This window comes from Scyliorhinus canicula, chromosome 17 (assembly GCF_902713615.1).
Source record: "Scyliorhinus canicula chromosome 17, sScyCan1.1, whole genome shotgun sequence".
NCBI classification, from domain to species: Eukaryota; Metazoa; Chordata; class Chondrichthyes; order Carcharhiniformes; family Scyliorhinidae; genus Scyliorhinus; species Scyliorhinus canicula.
In genome coordinates this window covers 65,477,143-65,494,685 of record NC_052162.1, presented here as the reverse complement: position 1 = coordinate 65,494,685, position 17,543 = coordinate 65,477,143, and the positions used below count along the sequence as shown (strand labels likewise).

The 17,543-nt window shown below is 45.2% G+C and overlaps 1 protein-coding gene across 5 annotated transcripts in view; it reads right to left on the bottom strand.

Annotated features, from left to right (window-relative positions):
* The window catches only part of znf711 (zinc finger protein 711), a 58,577-nt gene that overhangs the window by 13,276 nt on the left and 27,758 nt on the right, over window positions 1-17,543 (bottom strand). For 4 of the 5 annotated variants that reach the window (XM_038774149.1, XM_038774146.1, XM_038774148.1 and 1 more), the window contains exon 4: window positions 7,805-7,963. In XM_038774149.1, coding sequence (XP_038630077.1) covers window positions 7,805-7,963 — 159 coding nt within the window. Of the gene's footprint in view, window positions 1-7,804; window positions 7,964-9,321; window positions 9,411-17,543 lie in introns of all 5 variants that reach the window. The other variant, XM_038774150.1, reaches the window with a different exon arrangement.

Sequence of the window (17,543 nt, the reverse complement as noted above, 5' to 3'; positions counted from 1 at the left end):
TAAATGGAGGTAGCAACAGTGGCTGAATCAGCTTTGCTTACCCTTATACAGCCAGGAAGTGTGCTTCTACTTTCTGCTATGACCAGCCAACTCCCTCTACCAGACTCAGGCTAATGCCCTGCAATTCCTGTCCCACCCCCACCCCATTAACCTTCCCTTAAGCCCCCAATCTTTGCAAAACCCCTTATGCCTTGCAGTGTTGAGTCATCTTTAACTTTTCCTAACTGCCAGAGGCTGAGATCAACGACCCATGACTGTAAGCTGCCAGCTCAGTTTCCCACCAGACAGGCGGCCAGCCTGTGGGAAATGGAATTTAAAAATGTAATGAAGTTCTGTCATTAAACCTCACCTTCCTGGGATTTTGGATTTCCCTTTCAAACATGCCCCTAGCCTCCCCCTCTACAAATATCAGGGCCAATGCGTCCAGTAACTGCAAATTGAGCATATATATATGGCTTTGACTATCGCTCAAGTGAAATCTTTTCTTTAGTCCCATTTACTTTACAATGTTGTCTCAGATAGGAAACATACATTATTAGGAGTTACCAAAATGGGTTTCAGAGGATTTTTTTCTGATTGATTCAGGCAGCAAAGCTGAACGATTGTCAGTTATTCGGTGGATCCATTTTTAGCAGTTTACTACAGAGTGTTTTATAATTTTGCTGGTCTATATGGTCTTTTCCTCAGCACTGAAGAAGATATACAACTAGAATGCTAGTCATGTATGTGATATTGTAGGGATTATGGTTAATCTGTGGAAAATTTGGGGAAATAGAAATATTTTTATATTTTGTGCTGTCAATTCTTTTGTGCATTGTGTATGAGTTCTTGGTAGTAATAATTTTAGATGCGTGACTCGAGTTGTTTGTTACCTGTGCGAAATTAATTATCAGGGTCACAAGGTAACAGGAATTAGTGGCGTGAATAGGAAAAGGAAAGCTAAGCAAGGACTGATGTCTGAATCATGTTGCTTTTTTAATAAATATTTTATTGAGGTATTTTTTGGTATTATAACAACACAATAAACAATGTACATGGAACTATAAACATAGTGCAAAAGCCATCTCCCTCCCTTACAGGTCCCACCTTTATTAACCCCCTACTCTAAGGTAAACTAAACCCCCCCTTTCTGCTGACGATTAATTTTCCGCAAAGAAGTTAACGAACGGTTGCCACCTCCGGGCGAACACTAACAGTGACCCTCTCAAGGCGAACTTGCTTTTCTCAAATAGAGAAAGCGAGCCATGTCCAATAGCCAGGACTCCGACTTCGGGGGCTTTGAGTCCCTCCAAGCTAAAAGTATCTGTCTCCGGGCTACCAGGGAAGCAAAGGCCAGAACGCCTGACTCTTTCTCCTCCTGGATTCCTGGGTCTTCCGACACCCCGAAAATCGTCACATTTGGACTCGTTGCCACCCTTGTTTTTAACACCGTGGACATGACATCTGCAAACCCCTGCCAAAATCCCCTAAGCTTCAGACATGCCAGAACATGTGGACATGGTTCGCTGGTCCTCCCGCATATTTTGCACACCTGTCTTTCACCTCAAAGAATCTGCTCATCCGGGCCACTGTCATGCGAGCCCGGTGAACGACCTTAAATTGTATCAGGCTGAGCCTGGCACATGTTGAGTACGCGTTGACTCTACTCAACGATTCCGCCCATAAACCATCCTCTATCTCTCCTCCCAGCTCCTCCTCCCACTTGTGCTTCGGCTCCTCGGTCTGCATCTCCTCTGACCCCATAAGTTCCTTGTAACTGTCCGAGATGCTCCCTTCTGCTACCCACCCTCTGGAAACTACCCTGCTCTGAATTCTCCTTCGCGGTAGGAGCGGGAAGGTTGACACCTGTTTACAAAGGAAGTCCGGCACCTGCAAGTACCTGAATTTGTTACCCCTCGCCAACCCAAACTTCTCCTCCATATTCTCATATTCGGAAAGCTCCCCTCTATAAACATATCCCCCATCCTCTCAATCCCTGCTCGCCGCCATATCCGGAACCCCCCATCCATACTTCCCGGGGCAAACCGGTGATTATTACAGATTGGGGACCAGCCGATGCTCCCTCTGCTCCCACATGTCTCTTGCATTGCCCCCAGATTCTCAGGGCCGCCACCACCACAGGGCTGGTGGAGTACTGTGCCGGCGGGAATGGCAGAGGCGCGTTACCAACGCCCCCAAACTTGTGCCCTTGCATGAAGCCGCCTCCATACGCTCCCATGCCGACCCACCCCCCACCACCCACTTCCTGATCATGGCTATATTCGCCACCCAGTAATAGTTATTCAAATTTGGCAGCGCCATCCCACCCTCTCCCCTCAAGCATTACCTTCCTTACCCACGGGGTCTTGCCCGCCCAAATAAAGCCAGAGATCACTTTGTTGACACGTTTCAAAAAGGACCGTGGAATAAAGGTGGGGAGACATTGGAACACAAACAGGAATCTCGGGAGGACCGTCATCTTCACCAACTGCACCTTCACAGCTAATGACAACGGGAGCGCGTCCCATCCCCGAAAATCGTCCTTCATTTGGTCTACTAGCCGGGTCAGATTTAATTTATGAAGCCGGTCCCATTCCCGGGCTACTCGAATGCCTAGGTACCTAAAGCTTCCCCCTACTAATCTAAACGGCAGCTCTCCCAATCGCCTCTCCTGTCCCCTCGCCTGGACCGCAAATAACTCACTTTTCCCCATATTTAGCTTAACCCCGAAAACCGGCCAAATTCCCTTGGAATCCTCATGATTTCCTCCATCCCCTCTAATGGGTCCGATACATACAGAAGCAGGTCGTCTGCATAGAACGAGACTCTGTGCTCCACCCCCCCCTCCGGATCAGCACCTTCCAGCCCCTTGAGGATCTCAGAGCATTTGGCAATGGCTCTATAGCTAGTGCGAACAACAGTGGGGAGAGGAGGCATCCCTGTCTCGTCCCCCGGTGCAGTCTCAAAAAGTCCGATGTTGTCCTATTCATCCGCACACTTGCCACAGGAGCCTGATACAGCAACCTGACCCAGTCAATAAAGCCCCGCCCAAATCCAAACTGTCCCAGTACCACCCACAGATAATCCCATTCTACCCGATCAAAAGCCTTTTCTGCATCCATTGCGATCACTACCTCCACCTCCCTACCTTCCAGAGGCATCATGATCACATTTAACAACCTTCTTACATTGGCCACCAACACCCTACCCCTAACAAACCCCGTCTGGTCCTCCCCAATAACGTCCGGAACGCAATGCTCAATCCTGGAGGACAAAATTGTGGCCAGCAGTTCGGCGTCCACATTCAACAAGGATATCGGCCTGTAGGACCCACACAGCTCCAGGTTCTTGTCCCGCTTCAGAATCAGCGAAATCGTGTCCAGTGGCATGATCGGGGGCACCACCCTTCTTTCCCTTGCCTCATTGAACATCCTCAACAACACCGGCCCCAATATCCCAGAGAACGTTTTATAAAATTCCACCAGGTACCCGTCTGGCCCCGGGGCTTTACCCGCCTGCATGGCAATTCAGACCCTCCACTAACTCTTCCAACCCGATCGGGGCCCCCAGCCCTTCTACCAGTTCCCCGTCCTTTGGGAAATTCAGCCCCCCCAAGAAGTGCCACATTCCCTCCGGCCCCGTAGGGGGTTCCGACCTATACAGCCTACTGTAGAAATCCCTAAACGCCTTATTCACCCCTGCTGAATCTCCAACCAGGTTCCCATCTCCGTCATTTTTCCCTACCTCCCTAGCTGCCTCCCTCTTTCCAAGCTGCTGTGCAAGCATTCTGCTGGCCTTCTGTCCATACTCATGGATCGCCCCCCTCGCCTTTCTCAGCTGCTCCACTGCCTTCCCTGTGGATAACAAGCCAAACTCCGCCTGTAGCCTCCGCCGTTCCCTTAAAAGCCCTGCCTCTGGGGTCTCTGCATACCTCCTATCGATGTGTTGTATCTCCTTTACCCGTCGGTCTGTATCTGCCTGCCCACCTTCTCCCTATGGGCCCGTATCGAGATCAGCTCCCCCCTGACCACCACCTTCAGTGTTTCCCAGACCATCACTGCTGAAATTTCCCGTGTCGTTGACCTGCAGGTAGTTCTGAATACATTTCCTCAGCCACTTGCACACCCCTTCGTCAGCAAAAAGTCTCACAGCTAACCTCCAGTGCGGGCGCTGGTTACTGTATTTACTGGCCTGCCGGTCAACCCAGTGCGGAGCATGGTCTGAGATTGTGATCGACGAGTACTCCGCGTCCACCACCCCTGCCAGTAAGGCCCTGCTCAGGATAAAGAAATCGATCCGGGAGTACAGTTTATGCACGTGTGAGTAGAAGGAGAACTCCTTCACCCTCGGCTGCCCAAATCTCCATGGATCCACCCACCATCTGCTCCATGAACCCTTTTAGCTCGTTTGCCATTGCTAGCACCCTGCCCGTTTTAAGCATGACCAGTCCAAACCAAGGTCAATAACTGTGTTGAAGTCCCCTCCCATGACCAACCTGTGCGAGTCCAGGTCCAGTATCTTCCCCAGCATCCTCTTTGTAAACTCCACATCATCCCAATTTGGCGCATTTACTAATACCACCTGCACCCCCTCCAGTTTCCCACTGACCATAATGTACCGACCTCCCACATCTGAAACTATTCTACCCGCTTATTGTTCAGGATTGCGACCCCTCTAGTCTTTGAATCCAGTCCAGAGTGAAAGACCTGACTGACCCAGCCTTTCCTCAATCTAATCTGGTCAGTTACTCTAAGGTGCGTCCCCTGCAACATTACCACGTCCGCCTTCAGTTGCCGAAGATGCGCAAATGCACGTGCCCTCTTGACCAGCCCATTTAACACTCGAACATTCCAGGTGATCAGCCTAGTTGGAGGGTTCATTGCCCTTGCCGCGCCCCCCCCCCCCCCCCCCCCCCCCCCCCCCCACTTCGCCGATCAGCCATCCTCTTTTTTGGGCCCGCCTCCTGCCCATCCTCCGCGCCTCCACCGGCCCGCCCCAGGCAGACTCTGCCTCCAACCTCCTCTCTGTCCCTTGGCCCAAGTCCCTCCCTCGTCAGCAGAACATTTCCCTCCCCCTACCCCGAGTAACAACACTCTGTAACCCAGCCCCTTTGATAAACCGAACATATGCACACACCCCCACTACACTTCCATGAGCTAGCCCGCCCAGCTAGCTTGGTGGCCCCCATCCCTGGCGTTGGATAGTCTCCCAGCTATTGTTCCCTCCCCACCATTCCCCCGCCCATACAAACATACTCCAGCATCAAACAATCCCCACACAATTGCCCGACAGAAAAAACACCAAAATTTAAACAAGCACCCCTCTATCCCCCAACAGTGCAAATGGAAACCTTAACACACTCAGCTCTGCCACTGGACCCAAACCAACACAGAAGGCATTACAAACAGCTTCCACAAAACGAAAAACAAGAAACTTTAAAAAAAAAGAAAAACGAACAGAGAAACAAAAAGAAAACAAAAAACCCCCATGAACGTTGCAGCAAAGGTTCAAAAGTTCTCAGTCCGCCACCAGTCCTTTACTTTTCACGAAGTCCAGCGTGTCCTCAGGTGACTCGAAATAAAAGTGCTGTTCCTTGTACGTGACCCAGAGACAGGCCGGATACAACAGCCCGAACTGCAGCTTTTTCTTAAAAAGGATCGACCTAATCTGGTTGAAGCCTGCTCTTCTCCTGGCCACCTCTACACTCAGATCCTAGTAGACCCGCAGGATACATTGTCCCACTTACAGCTCCATGTCAGCTTGGCCCACTGTAGAATGCGCTCCTTATCTGAGTACCTGTGGAATCTCACCACCATTGCCCTCGGAGGTTCTCCCATTCGTGGCTTCTGCACGAGTGCTCTATGAGCCCTGTCCACCTCCAAGGGTCGGGAGAATGTCCCATCCCCCAGCAGCTTCTCAAACATAACTGCGATGTGAGCTCCAGCGTCTGCTCCTTCGGACCCCTCTGGGAGCCCAACGATTCAAAAGTTCTGCCAGCAGGGCCTATTCTCTAGGTCCTCCACTTTCTCCAGGAGCTTCTTCTGCTCGTCTCTCAGCATCCCCGCCTCCAACTCCACCGCAGTTTGATGTTCCTCCTGCTCAGCCAGCGCCTTTTCCACCTTCTGGATCGCCCGATCTTGGCCGTCCAATCTAAGCTCCACCCGCTCAATCGACTCTTTTATTGGGTCCAAGCAGTCCCGTTTCTGCTTAGCAAAGCCTTTGTGAATGACTTGCATCAGCTGCTCCGTTGACCGCTGGGTCGACAAACCAGAGGTCCGGTCCTCCTTCAGCCCAAGCCATCTCTGTCTTTCCATTTCTGCCTTTACGACCATTTCTAGTCCTTCTCTCCATGCACCGATGTGGGAATTCAGTACACAATTGCCTCTGTCTTCAGTTTTACAGTTCAAGTCTGGTAAAAAAAAAATCGGCGGAAAAGGTCCAAAAGTCCAACCCGAGCAGGAGCCACCAAATGTGCGACTTACTCCTTCATAGCCGCCACCGGAAGTGCTATCTGAATCATGTTTTTAAATAAATAGTCACTGGATTATGGAGATATAAGAGTACTGATTATTAAGTTTGGCAGATAGTTATACAGGATAAAGTTAATTATAGATTGTTTTGGTGTTGAGGAATTGACACCACAGGTCCATGACCATTGACAAATGAAATAACAAGATCAAAGCACAATGGCAATGCTAGAACACAGAAAGGCCCTGGCTGCAGAAGATAAAAACAACTTACTTGAAGAGCTTGGTTGTAAGGGTTTTAAGAAGACACAGGGAGAGAAGAGAAAAGGCGTTCTGAGCTATCTGTGCTCCTACCAGTGAGAAGCAAGAATTATTAATTTTAGGGCATCAACTGCCATCGTGTATTAAAATTATTGTTGCTTCTTATAAATTGCCCTGATGCCATTACATCAATTGTCCCTGTGTCCAAAATGTGTCATCTAGTCTCCGAATCTCTTAGTGCAGTTGGGTTACTGTTGCTAAACCATTTTGCAGTCTAAAAGGTGCATATGTGGCAGAAAAAATAGGCTTGTATTGCCATTTCCTGTTCTGTGCTTCCTTTTCAACTAAGAGTTTAAACGATTAAAGAATAAATAAAATTCCGAGATAAACCAGTACCGTAACTTTAGTTCTGTTTCCAATCAGACAACGCCTGATATGAACATTATATGAATTTGAATTGCTTAATTTGTTAAAAGATTATACTGAAAAAATTACGCATCCACAAACGATATGTATTTGCATTAGGATAGCAGATCTGAACACTCAGGCCTTCTGTTCCCCACAGTATGCAATTGGAAACAGCCAGGAAGAGACAAATAATTGTTGTGAAAATTAAATGTATTTCAGTACATTTCAATCAAGAATCAAGTCAATCGTAGGAACATCTCTAGTGAAGAAACAGTTGTCCACATATGTTGTACATAATTCTGGCTATAATATTCATGAAAATGGAAAATTTGGCCAATTATGGTTAGCAAATGTGCTGAACGGGCATGTTAAAGCATCGGATTAGACTTTCAAACTAGAAGCCAGATCTTTGTCCATTGCAAAGTTGGTGCAGGTAATAAGATTATGTATTTAAAAAACATGTTTCAAACTATTAAACTGAAGGCAGCATGGTGGCGCAGTGGTTAGCACTGGAGGAGCTGGGTTCGATCTGAACCCCGGGTCACTGTCTATGTGGAGTTTGCACATTCTTCCCGCATCTGCATGGGTCTCACCCCCTCAACCCAAAGATGTTCAGGGTTGGTGGATTGGCCGCGCTAAATTGCCTCTTAATTTGAAAAATTAAAAAACTATTAAACCATAATTTTTACCTATTTCCACATCATCTTCTGGTTCAGCTTTAAAAATATACACTTTGATGACCTCAGCTCCAAATCCATCTTCTTTAGAAGAATCATCTTGTTCAATATCAGTGCTTATTTTTATTGGTGCATTTCCCATCTGGTCCAGCTTCTCTCCGACATCGTCTACTGCATAAAAGAATTATAGGGAATAGTTATTGCACATTAGAGACATTAAGTTCAATAAATCTTCTGCAAGCTCTTGGATCAACAGTGCACTGAGTTTAAATGGATTTCCCACCACAAAAATAGGAGAGAGATCAGGCTTTTCAAGACAATTCCTCCCCTTTCCCAAATTCCAACAACCTCAGCATGACTCCAACTAAAACCATTTTGCTTGCCCAATTATTATTTTCTGGACTTTAATCATGCTTCTTCTGCCATGGTAATACATATACCAAAGCTTTAAAGCATTTTAATATTCTTTATTTGCGAGGTTACTTGGGCGACAAAAACAAGCGGATGTGAAATTAAGGTTCCAGTACTAGCAACTGACAAAGAATGGACATCACTAGCAACAAACTATTCTGAGCCAAACTAAATAAGGGAAATCAATTATCAATACTGTCTGTAGCATTTCAGTGAATTTTGCCAGTCAAACTGTGTACTTTAGTTCAACAATACAACAATGCAAGGCTGTCATCAAAATTAACTGAACATAATTATTCAAATAGATAAATTCATACAGATGAAATCAAGAGAATAGTAATGGGAATCCCAATTTTTAATTTGATTTTTCAAATTGATACTAATTATGAGCCACTCTAAATACCATTTTTCAAAAGAAAATTTTATTGCAGCTTATGATTACTTGCATCAAATGTGGGAAAAATTACTTCTGGGTTGTAACAAAAAACCTTCTGGATTTGAAAAATCAATGCTCAAGTAGAGAACTGCATCTGCAACATAGCTTAGATACAGCAACCAATTTAGGTTCTACCCCAATACTAACACACATTTCAAAACATTTAACAGCATTCAGAGTCGTTGAATGATAACTAATAATTAATGATTTGCAAAGTGGCTTCTGTTGATCTACAGCAGCCTAAAGTCACACCTTCACATTTTATAGGCAATAGTAAAGCCATCATTTCTAATTTTGACAAAAATATTCTACATATTAATTCCTTATAAGGAAATATTTCAGTTCAGAATATTTTTTTCTGCATTCCGCTCGTTTAACTGATCTGTAAATGTTGAATCAGTGATTATGTGCCAATATAATACGTTTTACGGTAGTTACACTCCTGTTCATAGATAATGCAAGTACAATATTTTGTATGATCTGTACAATCGACATGAAGGTCAAAGTACCTTACAGTAAAAAAACCTAACACAATTAAAAACATGCAATTCAGGACATGGATACTTGGTAAATATCCATTCTCAGTCATGCCATCGGGGGGGGGGGGGATGCCTCCAGGAGGCTTGCTGCTTCCTCAGAAAGGAACAAATACAGGATGTCACCCCAGGCGACTGTCACTCACCTCCCAGTAGCCAGATCAAGACGACATTGGCAGAGGCCTGGGAGCAAGTCACCTGCATGTTTTCTTGATGGGGAATGGAGTATAGAGACCTAAAGGAAGAATATTAAATATCTAAAGAGTAATAAAAAGAAAGCTCCAAAGAACATTTCTTGCTAATAACTTATTGTAAATATCTGATAATGTAAGAATATAGATCCAGGTGAGTAAATGGCGTTCTGTCCATCAAGGCTACTCCAGAGAACAAAGATGATTATTCTGTGAAGGAGTTTTCTCTCATAACATTGGTTGCTCAGCTACTTCACTGATGTTTGATCCCACTCCCACCCCATAGAAATTAACTTTAGGAGCCTGGCTAAATAGTTCCAAGGTCTTCAATTCTGCTTCTCAATAGTTATTGTACCAGGTTCTATTTAAATATTCCAAATGCTCCTGAATTGACTACCTTCGCCAGGTGTTTATTCCACATAGTCTTTGAGAAAATGTATCTTGCATCTAAACTTGTTGATGTTTCCAAATTTCATATCAGTATCTTTTTGTCACATACTCACTGTCCAAGGTGGATAGCTTTCTTACTTCCACTTTAATTATTATTTTAACATCTTCAACAAAGTTTAGTCATTTGGGCTGTATTTCAGAACTTAGAATCACAGAATCCCTACAGTGCAGGAGGCCATTTGGCCCATCGAGTCTGCACTTGCCCCCTGAAAGAGCACCATACCCAGAACCACTCCCTGTTAACTCCACCTAACCTTTGGGCACTAAGGGGCAATTTAGCATGGTCAATCCACCTAACCGGCACATCTTTGGACTGAGGGGAAACCGGAACACCGAGGAAACCCATGCAGACACAGGAAGTGCAAACTCCACAGTCAACAGAGGCTGGAAATGAACCCAGGTCCCTGGTGCCGTGAGGCAGCAGTGCTAACTACTGTGCCAATGTGCCGTCCACTAGTTTAGCCCGCATCAAGGTCTAGAATATTTTGATGACTGCCATCTGAGCCATTTCAAATACATCGATGTCAAAAAGTGAGGATGGACTAAACTTAACAGCAGACTCCAAAATTGGACTCACTGTTAGGTTGTCAGCTGACCTTGGTCTCACTTGTAGCCCAATGCCCTCCAGAGGCAGCCTAGTATCTGAATTGGTGTTATGATTAACTGCCTCACATTGACAAGTCGTTTCGGTGTATGGTTAGTAATTATTTGATTCTTTGTGGCAACACCTCTGCCAAAGTAGTATTACATATATTTACTGTTGGGGCAGCACGGTGGCCTAGTGGTTAGCACAACCGCCTCACGGCGCTGAGGTCCCAGGTTCGATCCCGGCTCTGGTTCACTGTCCGTGTGGAGTTTGCACATTCTCCCCGTGTCTGCGTGGGTTTCGCCCCCACAACCCAAAAATGTGCAAAGTAGGTGGATTGGCCACACTAAATTGCCCCTTAATTAGAAAAAATAATTGGCTAATCTAAATTTATAAAAAAAAACATATATTTACTGTTGCCAGTTCCATGATGCCGCACTATGTTTAGTACAATTACAATCCAACTGTCATATCTCGGCAAATGTTCAAATCTCTCCAAAGATAGCCAAACTTTTTTCTACTCATTACTGGTCCAAAGTCTGTGGTGCTACAAATGTAATGCTATTCACACCTGGTTCTCCGTCATTCACAAATATTGTTAATAGCAAAGGGAATGGTACCTTTTTCCAGGGAGATCTCTTTTCATTGGCTTTGATTTTGTGTCAGGAAAAATGGGGAGGCTATAAGCACTCACATTGTTGAGGAGTAAATCAAACAGCAACTACCAGCGCCTACACACATGCAGTCGCTGTCCAATTTTTCTGGCTTCTCCATAAGCTTTGTTACACCTATCGCTTGCGGAGTGATTTGATATTCAGAAACACAGAAGTTTTGAGTTGTGGTACTCACCCACTAGACATGCCAGAAAAGAATACGGCTGGCCAATTAAAGGTAAATGAATTCTGACTGTCTCTTCAGTCTTAATCACCAACAAAACCACTTCATTGGCACTGAAAATAATTATGAAAATGTGGAGACTTATTTCTTCAGATGTTAATTATTACTGGAGATTGAAAGAATTTTTAACTTTTGCCTTCTATTTCTTACCTCTCTTTACATTCATGTTTATTTATTTCATTTTCTGTCAAGGTTTTTACATTTAATTAAATATTCTAACTTGTACTTTCTAGTTTAGACTGTGTGCGCCTCTGTCAGCTTCCTTCAGTCTGCTTGGTTGAAGAAACATGCTGTTGCTTGTCCTGTTCACATGTCTCAGATCATCTGTAGAAGAGGGGGTTGTGCTGCACCAGACTCCAGATGCCACAAGTTGCCTTGCAAAAGCCACAAAACCTCAGTGGGTAACTTTAAGCACAATCAACAGCAAACATCATTCTTCGCCACGGAGGACGATATGTTCGATCTGCCTCCTTCATGACGAAGCTAATTTTCAATGCTTCTAGACAAACCTTCGAATATATAAACCTTATGTTTCCTTATTAACCTTAAATGAAGAACTATATCAAACATCTTTTGAAAATTGAAGTAAATTTCATCCACCTAGATCACCCTGCTTGAAGAATTTAGTTTCTGATTCAAAGAATTCCAGTCCATTTGTAAGGCATCATCTATTACTTCTAAATCAACTCAATTGTGTCCTTTAAATATTCATTTGTAGTAACATAGAAAATAGGAGCAGGAGGAAGCCATTCGGCCCTTCAAGCCTGCTCTGCCATTCATTATGATCATGGCTGATTATCCAACTCAATAGCCTAATCCCGCTTTCCCCCCATATTTTTTGATCCCCTTTGCCCCAAGTGATATATCTCATTGTTTATTGAAAACATACAATGTTTAGGCCTGAACTACTTCCTGGGTAACCAATTCCATCGGCTCACCATTCCCTGGGTGAAGAAATTTCTCCTCAACTCTGTCCTAAATGGTCTACCCGTATCCTCAAACTGTAACCCCTGGTTCTGTACACATCCATCATTGGGAACATCGTTTAGGCATCAATCCTGTCTGGACCTGGTAGCATGTTATAGATTTCTACGAGACCCCCCTCATTCTTCTAAACTCCAACAAATACAATCCTAACCCACTCGATCTCTTCTCATATGTCAGTTCTGTTATACCAGGAATCAGTCTGGTAAATCTTAATTCCAGGTGTGGCTTCACAAAGGCCCTATATAATTGTAGCAAGATGTCCCTGCTCCGGTACTCGAATTCTCTCGCAATGAAGGCCAAAGGACCATTTGCATGGATGCGTAAATTACCCACCAGGTTAATGTCTTTATCTATTTTTGAATAGTAGAACTACACTGGTCATCGCTCCAGAGCTCAACTACTTGTCCAGTGATCAAATTATTAAAAATATGAACCATAGCATTACTTTTTAAAAAAATATTTTTATTCTCCTTTTTCACATTTTCTCCCAAATTTACACCCAACAATAAACAATAATCAGTAACAAATGCAATCCCCATATCAATAACAACAATCCCATCCTCCCACCAAACCCCAGACATTAACCCGCATGTTACCATAAACAAATGACAGAAAGAAATCAGGAATCACCCATAGTCACCATTAACACATACAGTCCCTCTCCCCCCCAAACCTCCTAATGTTCGATGTGATCCAATTCTCGAAAGTGCATAATGAATAATGCCCATGAATTGTAGAACTCCTCCATCCTTCCACTTAGTTCAAATTTGACCTTTTCAACCATCAAGAATTCCAGCAGGTTCCCCCGCCACGCCAGGGCACAGGGTGGAGAGGTTGATCTCCACCCTACCAGGATCCGCCTTTGGGCGATCAACGAGGCGAAGGCTACAACATCTGCCTCCGTGCCCGTTTCCAACCCCGACTTGTCCAGCACCCTGAATATAGCCTCCCAAGGGCCCGGGTCCAGTTTCACGTGCACCACCAGAGATTACCCTAAACACCTCCTTCCAGTAATCCTCCAGCTTTGGACAGGACCAAAACAAATGAACGTGATTTGCGGGGCGGGGCGGGGCGGGAACCCCCCCCCCCCCCCCCCAGCAACGTTCACAAAGATTTTCTACCCCCTCAAAGATCCAGCTCATCCTCGCCCTTGTGATGTGTGCTCTATGTACCACCTTCACCTGTATCAGCCCCAACCTTGCACACAAGGTGCAGGCGTTCACCCTCCAGACCACCTCACACCAGAACTCCTCCTCCATACCCTCTTTCTCCCCCTTTGCCTTGATCCCTTCTAGCAGCGCCTTCTCCTCCTCCAAAATAGCCCCGTATACCAGCGATACTACCTGCTTCTCCAGTCCCCGTGTCGTCAGCACCTCCTCCAGCAATGTGGAAGCCGGATTTACTGGGAAGTTCTGTATCTCCTTTCTGGAAAAGTCTCAAACCTGCATGTATCTAAATATTTCCCCTGCTCCAGCCCATACTGCGCTCTCAGTTCCTTCAACCCTGCAAAATGACCCCCAAGAAACAAATCTTTTTTTGTCCTAATTCCTTTGCCCACCCATCTCCGAACATTTTCATCCCACTTCCCTGGCTCAAATTTATGGTTCCCCCGAATCGGCATTTCCCTTGACCCTGTCCCCAACCCGAAGTGCTGTCGCAACTGCCTCCAAATTCTCAACGAAGCTATTACTACCGGACTCCTTGAGTATCTCCCCGGGAGCGGCGCTGTCGCTAGCGGAACTATAGCACTACTAATTTCCTATTTTATTTTCCCAAGGATTCTCAGATGCAAGGAACAAAGAAAAGTACAGCACAGGAACAGGCCCTTCGGCCTTCCAAACCTGCGCCGACCATGCTGCCCATCTAAACTAAAATCTTCTACACTTCCGGGGTCCGTATTCCTCTATTCCCATCCTATTCATGTATTTGTCAAGATACCCCTTAAACATCACTATCGTCCCTGCTTCCACCACCTCCTCCGGCAGCGAGTTCCAGGTACCCACTACCCTCTGTATTAAAAAACTTGCATCGTACATCTCCTCTAAACCTTGCCCCTCACACCTTAAACCTATGCCCCCTAGTAATTGACCCCTCTACCCTGGGAAAAAGTCTCTGACTATCCACTGTCTATGCCCTTCATAATTTTGTATACCTCTATCAGGTTGCCCCTCAACCTCCGTCGTTCCAGTGAGAACAAACCGAGTTTATTCAACCTTTCCTAATAGCTAATGCCCCGCATACTGGGCAACATCCTGGTAAATCTCTTCTGCACCCTCTCTAAAGCCTCCTACTGATAGTGCGGCGACCAGAATTGAACGCTATACTCCAAGTGTGGCCTAACTAAGGTTCTATACAGCTGCAACATGACTTGCCAATTTTTATACACAATGCCCCGGCAAATGAAGGCAAGCATACCATATGCCTTCTTGACTATCTTCTCCACCCGTGTTGCCCCTTTCAGTGATCTGTACACCTGTACACCTAGATCTCTCGGACTGTCAATACTCTTGAGGGTTCTACCATTCACTGTATATTCCCTACCTGCATTAGACCTTCCAAAATGCATTACCTCACATTTGTCCGGATTAAACTCCATCTGCCTTCTCTTCACCCAAATCTCCAGACGATCTAAACCCTGCTGTATCCTGACAGTCCTCATCGCTATCCCCAATTCCACCAACCTTTGTGTCATCCGCAAACTTACTAATCAGACCAGTTGCATTTTCCTCCAAATCATTTATATATACTACAAACAGCAAAGGTTCCAGCACTGACCCCTGCGGAATACCACTAGTCACAGCCTTCCAACCAGAAAAGCACCCTTCCATTGCTACTCTCTGCCTTCCATGACCTAGCCAGTTCTGTATCCATCTTGCCAGCTCACCTCTGATGCCGTGTGACTTCACCTTTTGTACCAGTCTGCTATGAGGGACCTTGTCAAAGGCCTTACTGAAGTCCATACAGACGACATCCGCTGCCCTACCCGCAATCATTTTTGTGACCTCCTCGAAAAAAATTTATCAAGTTAGTGAGACACGACCTCCCCTTCACAAAACTGTGCTACCTCTCACTAATACAATCCCTGGCATTTGCAACCCCAGGTGCTTTTTGGGTAACCCATTTTTTACAAACTTCTGCATATGTTATAGATCATTTAGCCCCTTATCTCATGATTGAAATTTGTCTATTCCTCCTTCGAGAGCTGATGTGAACAAATTATTGAGCCTGCCAATAATTGTATTTATCTTCAACAGTTCTGCTTGTGCCTTTAACTTCCATCTACTCCTATTAAAACCAATGCAAAACTGATTAGGTTCTGCTGTCCTTTACAACTCACTTTTCTATTTCTCTTACCTTTTACTTTATCCTCAGCCACCTGCACCCAGTCCTTTACATAGAACAGTACAGCACAGAACAGGCCCTTCGGCCCTCGATGTTGTGCCGAGCCATGATCACCCTACTCAAACCCATGTATCCACCCTATACCCGTAACCCAACAACCCCCCCTTAACCTTACTTTTTAGGACACTACGGGCAATTTAGCATGGCCAATCCACCTAACCCGCACATCTTTGGACTGTGGGAGGAAACCGGAGCACCCGGAGGAAACCCACGCACACACGAGGAGAACGTGCAGACTCCGCACAGACAGTGACCCAGCCGGGAATCGAACCTGGGACCCTGGAGCTGTGAAGCATTTATGCTAACCACCGTGCTGCCCTTTGTACTTTGTTTGAAAAGCCGTTCCTTATCCTCTACAATATCCTTAAATACATTATTTTTTCTTCTGTTACTCAAGTATGATTTCGCAATTAATATTTTGTAAAAATTCTTATAACTTCAAGAACTGCTTATCCAATGTTGTTTCACCATATTATTGTTTATAGGAAGCTGAATATTCACTTAACAAGAATTGATTATAGCAAAAGAAATATCTATTCCAGAATATATTTAAGATGTGTATTTAAAATACCACGATAAAAGGGAATTATTATACCAGTCTCGTTTAATTTGTCCATGGGTTGTGGACATCACTGGCAAGGCCTAAATTTGCTGCCATCCACAATTGCTCCTGGTGAGCTGCATTCTTGAATACTGCAGTCCATTTCGTGTTGGTACACCTGGAGTGCTGGAGAGAGGTTCCAGGTTTTTGTGAAGGAATGATGATATAGTCAAGCCTGGATGGTGTGTGGCTCAGAAGGAAACTCGAACTGGTGATATTCTCACACAACTGCTGCCCTCATTCTTCTAGGTAAAGATCACAGGTTTCGAAGGTGCTGGTAAAAGAGCCTTGGCAAGTTGTTGCAGTGCACCTCTTATGCTTCCATGGTGCACCAGTGGTGGGGGGAATTAATGTTTAAGGTAGTAGATGGAGCACCAATCAAGTGGGCTGCTTCATCTTAAATTGTGTTGAGCTTCAAGTATTGGAGCTGCACTCATCCAGGTAAGTGGACAGTATACCATCAAACGCATGACTAAAACCCTCTAGATGGTGGACAGACTTTGAAGAGCCAATAGGCAAGTTACTTCTCACCAATATTTACGTGGTTCGTCTCATTAGGTTTCTGCTCATTCATAACTGATCTTAAACCATGTATAATCTAACACCCAAGAATCTAAATTTCAATTCTGAATTGCTGGCAACACAATAGCAATGCATTTTAAACAGGCATTTTGTCAAAATCATTTCACTGTTAAAGGTCGAATTAACAGATGCTCATCTCAGGTCACAGATCTAATGAAATGTTCAGTTGCCCTCATGTTGAACATTTCTGCACTAACTGAAATGGAATTCCACATTTCTTAATGAAAAGCTGATCCCATAAATCTCAGATCAAAACAGGATTAAGTTTTTTTTAAATGCTGGCCAAACTGGCAGCATCTATCGAAAAAACAACATTCAATAGACCTGAAACATTAAATCTGTTTCTTGCTACAAAATGCAGGGGCTTTGGGGCAGCAGGGTAGCATGGTGGTTAGCATAAATGCTTCACAGCTCCAGGGTCCCAGGTTCGATTCCCGGCTGGGTCACTGTCTGTGCGGAGTCTGCACGTCCTCCCCCTGTGTGCGTGGGTTTCCTCCGGGTGCTCCGGTTTCCTCCCACAGTCCAAAGATGTGCGGGTTAGGTGGATTGGCCATGCTAAATTGCCCGTAGTGTCCTAATAAAAGTAAGGTTAAGGGGGGGGGGGGGGTTGTTGGGTTACGGGTATAGGGTGGATACGTGGGTTTGAGTAGGGTGATCATGGCTCGGCACAAC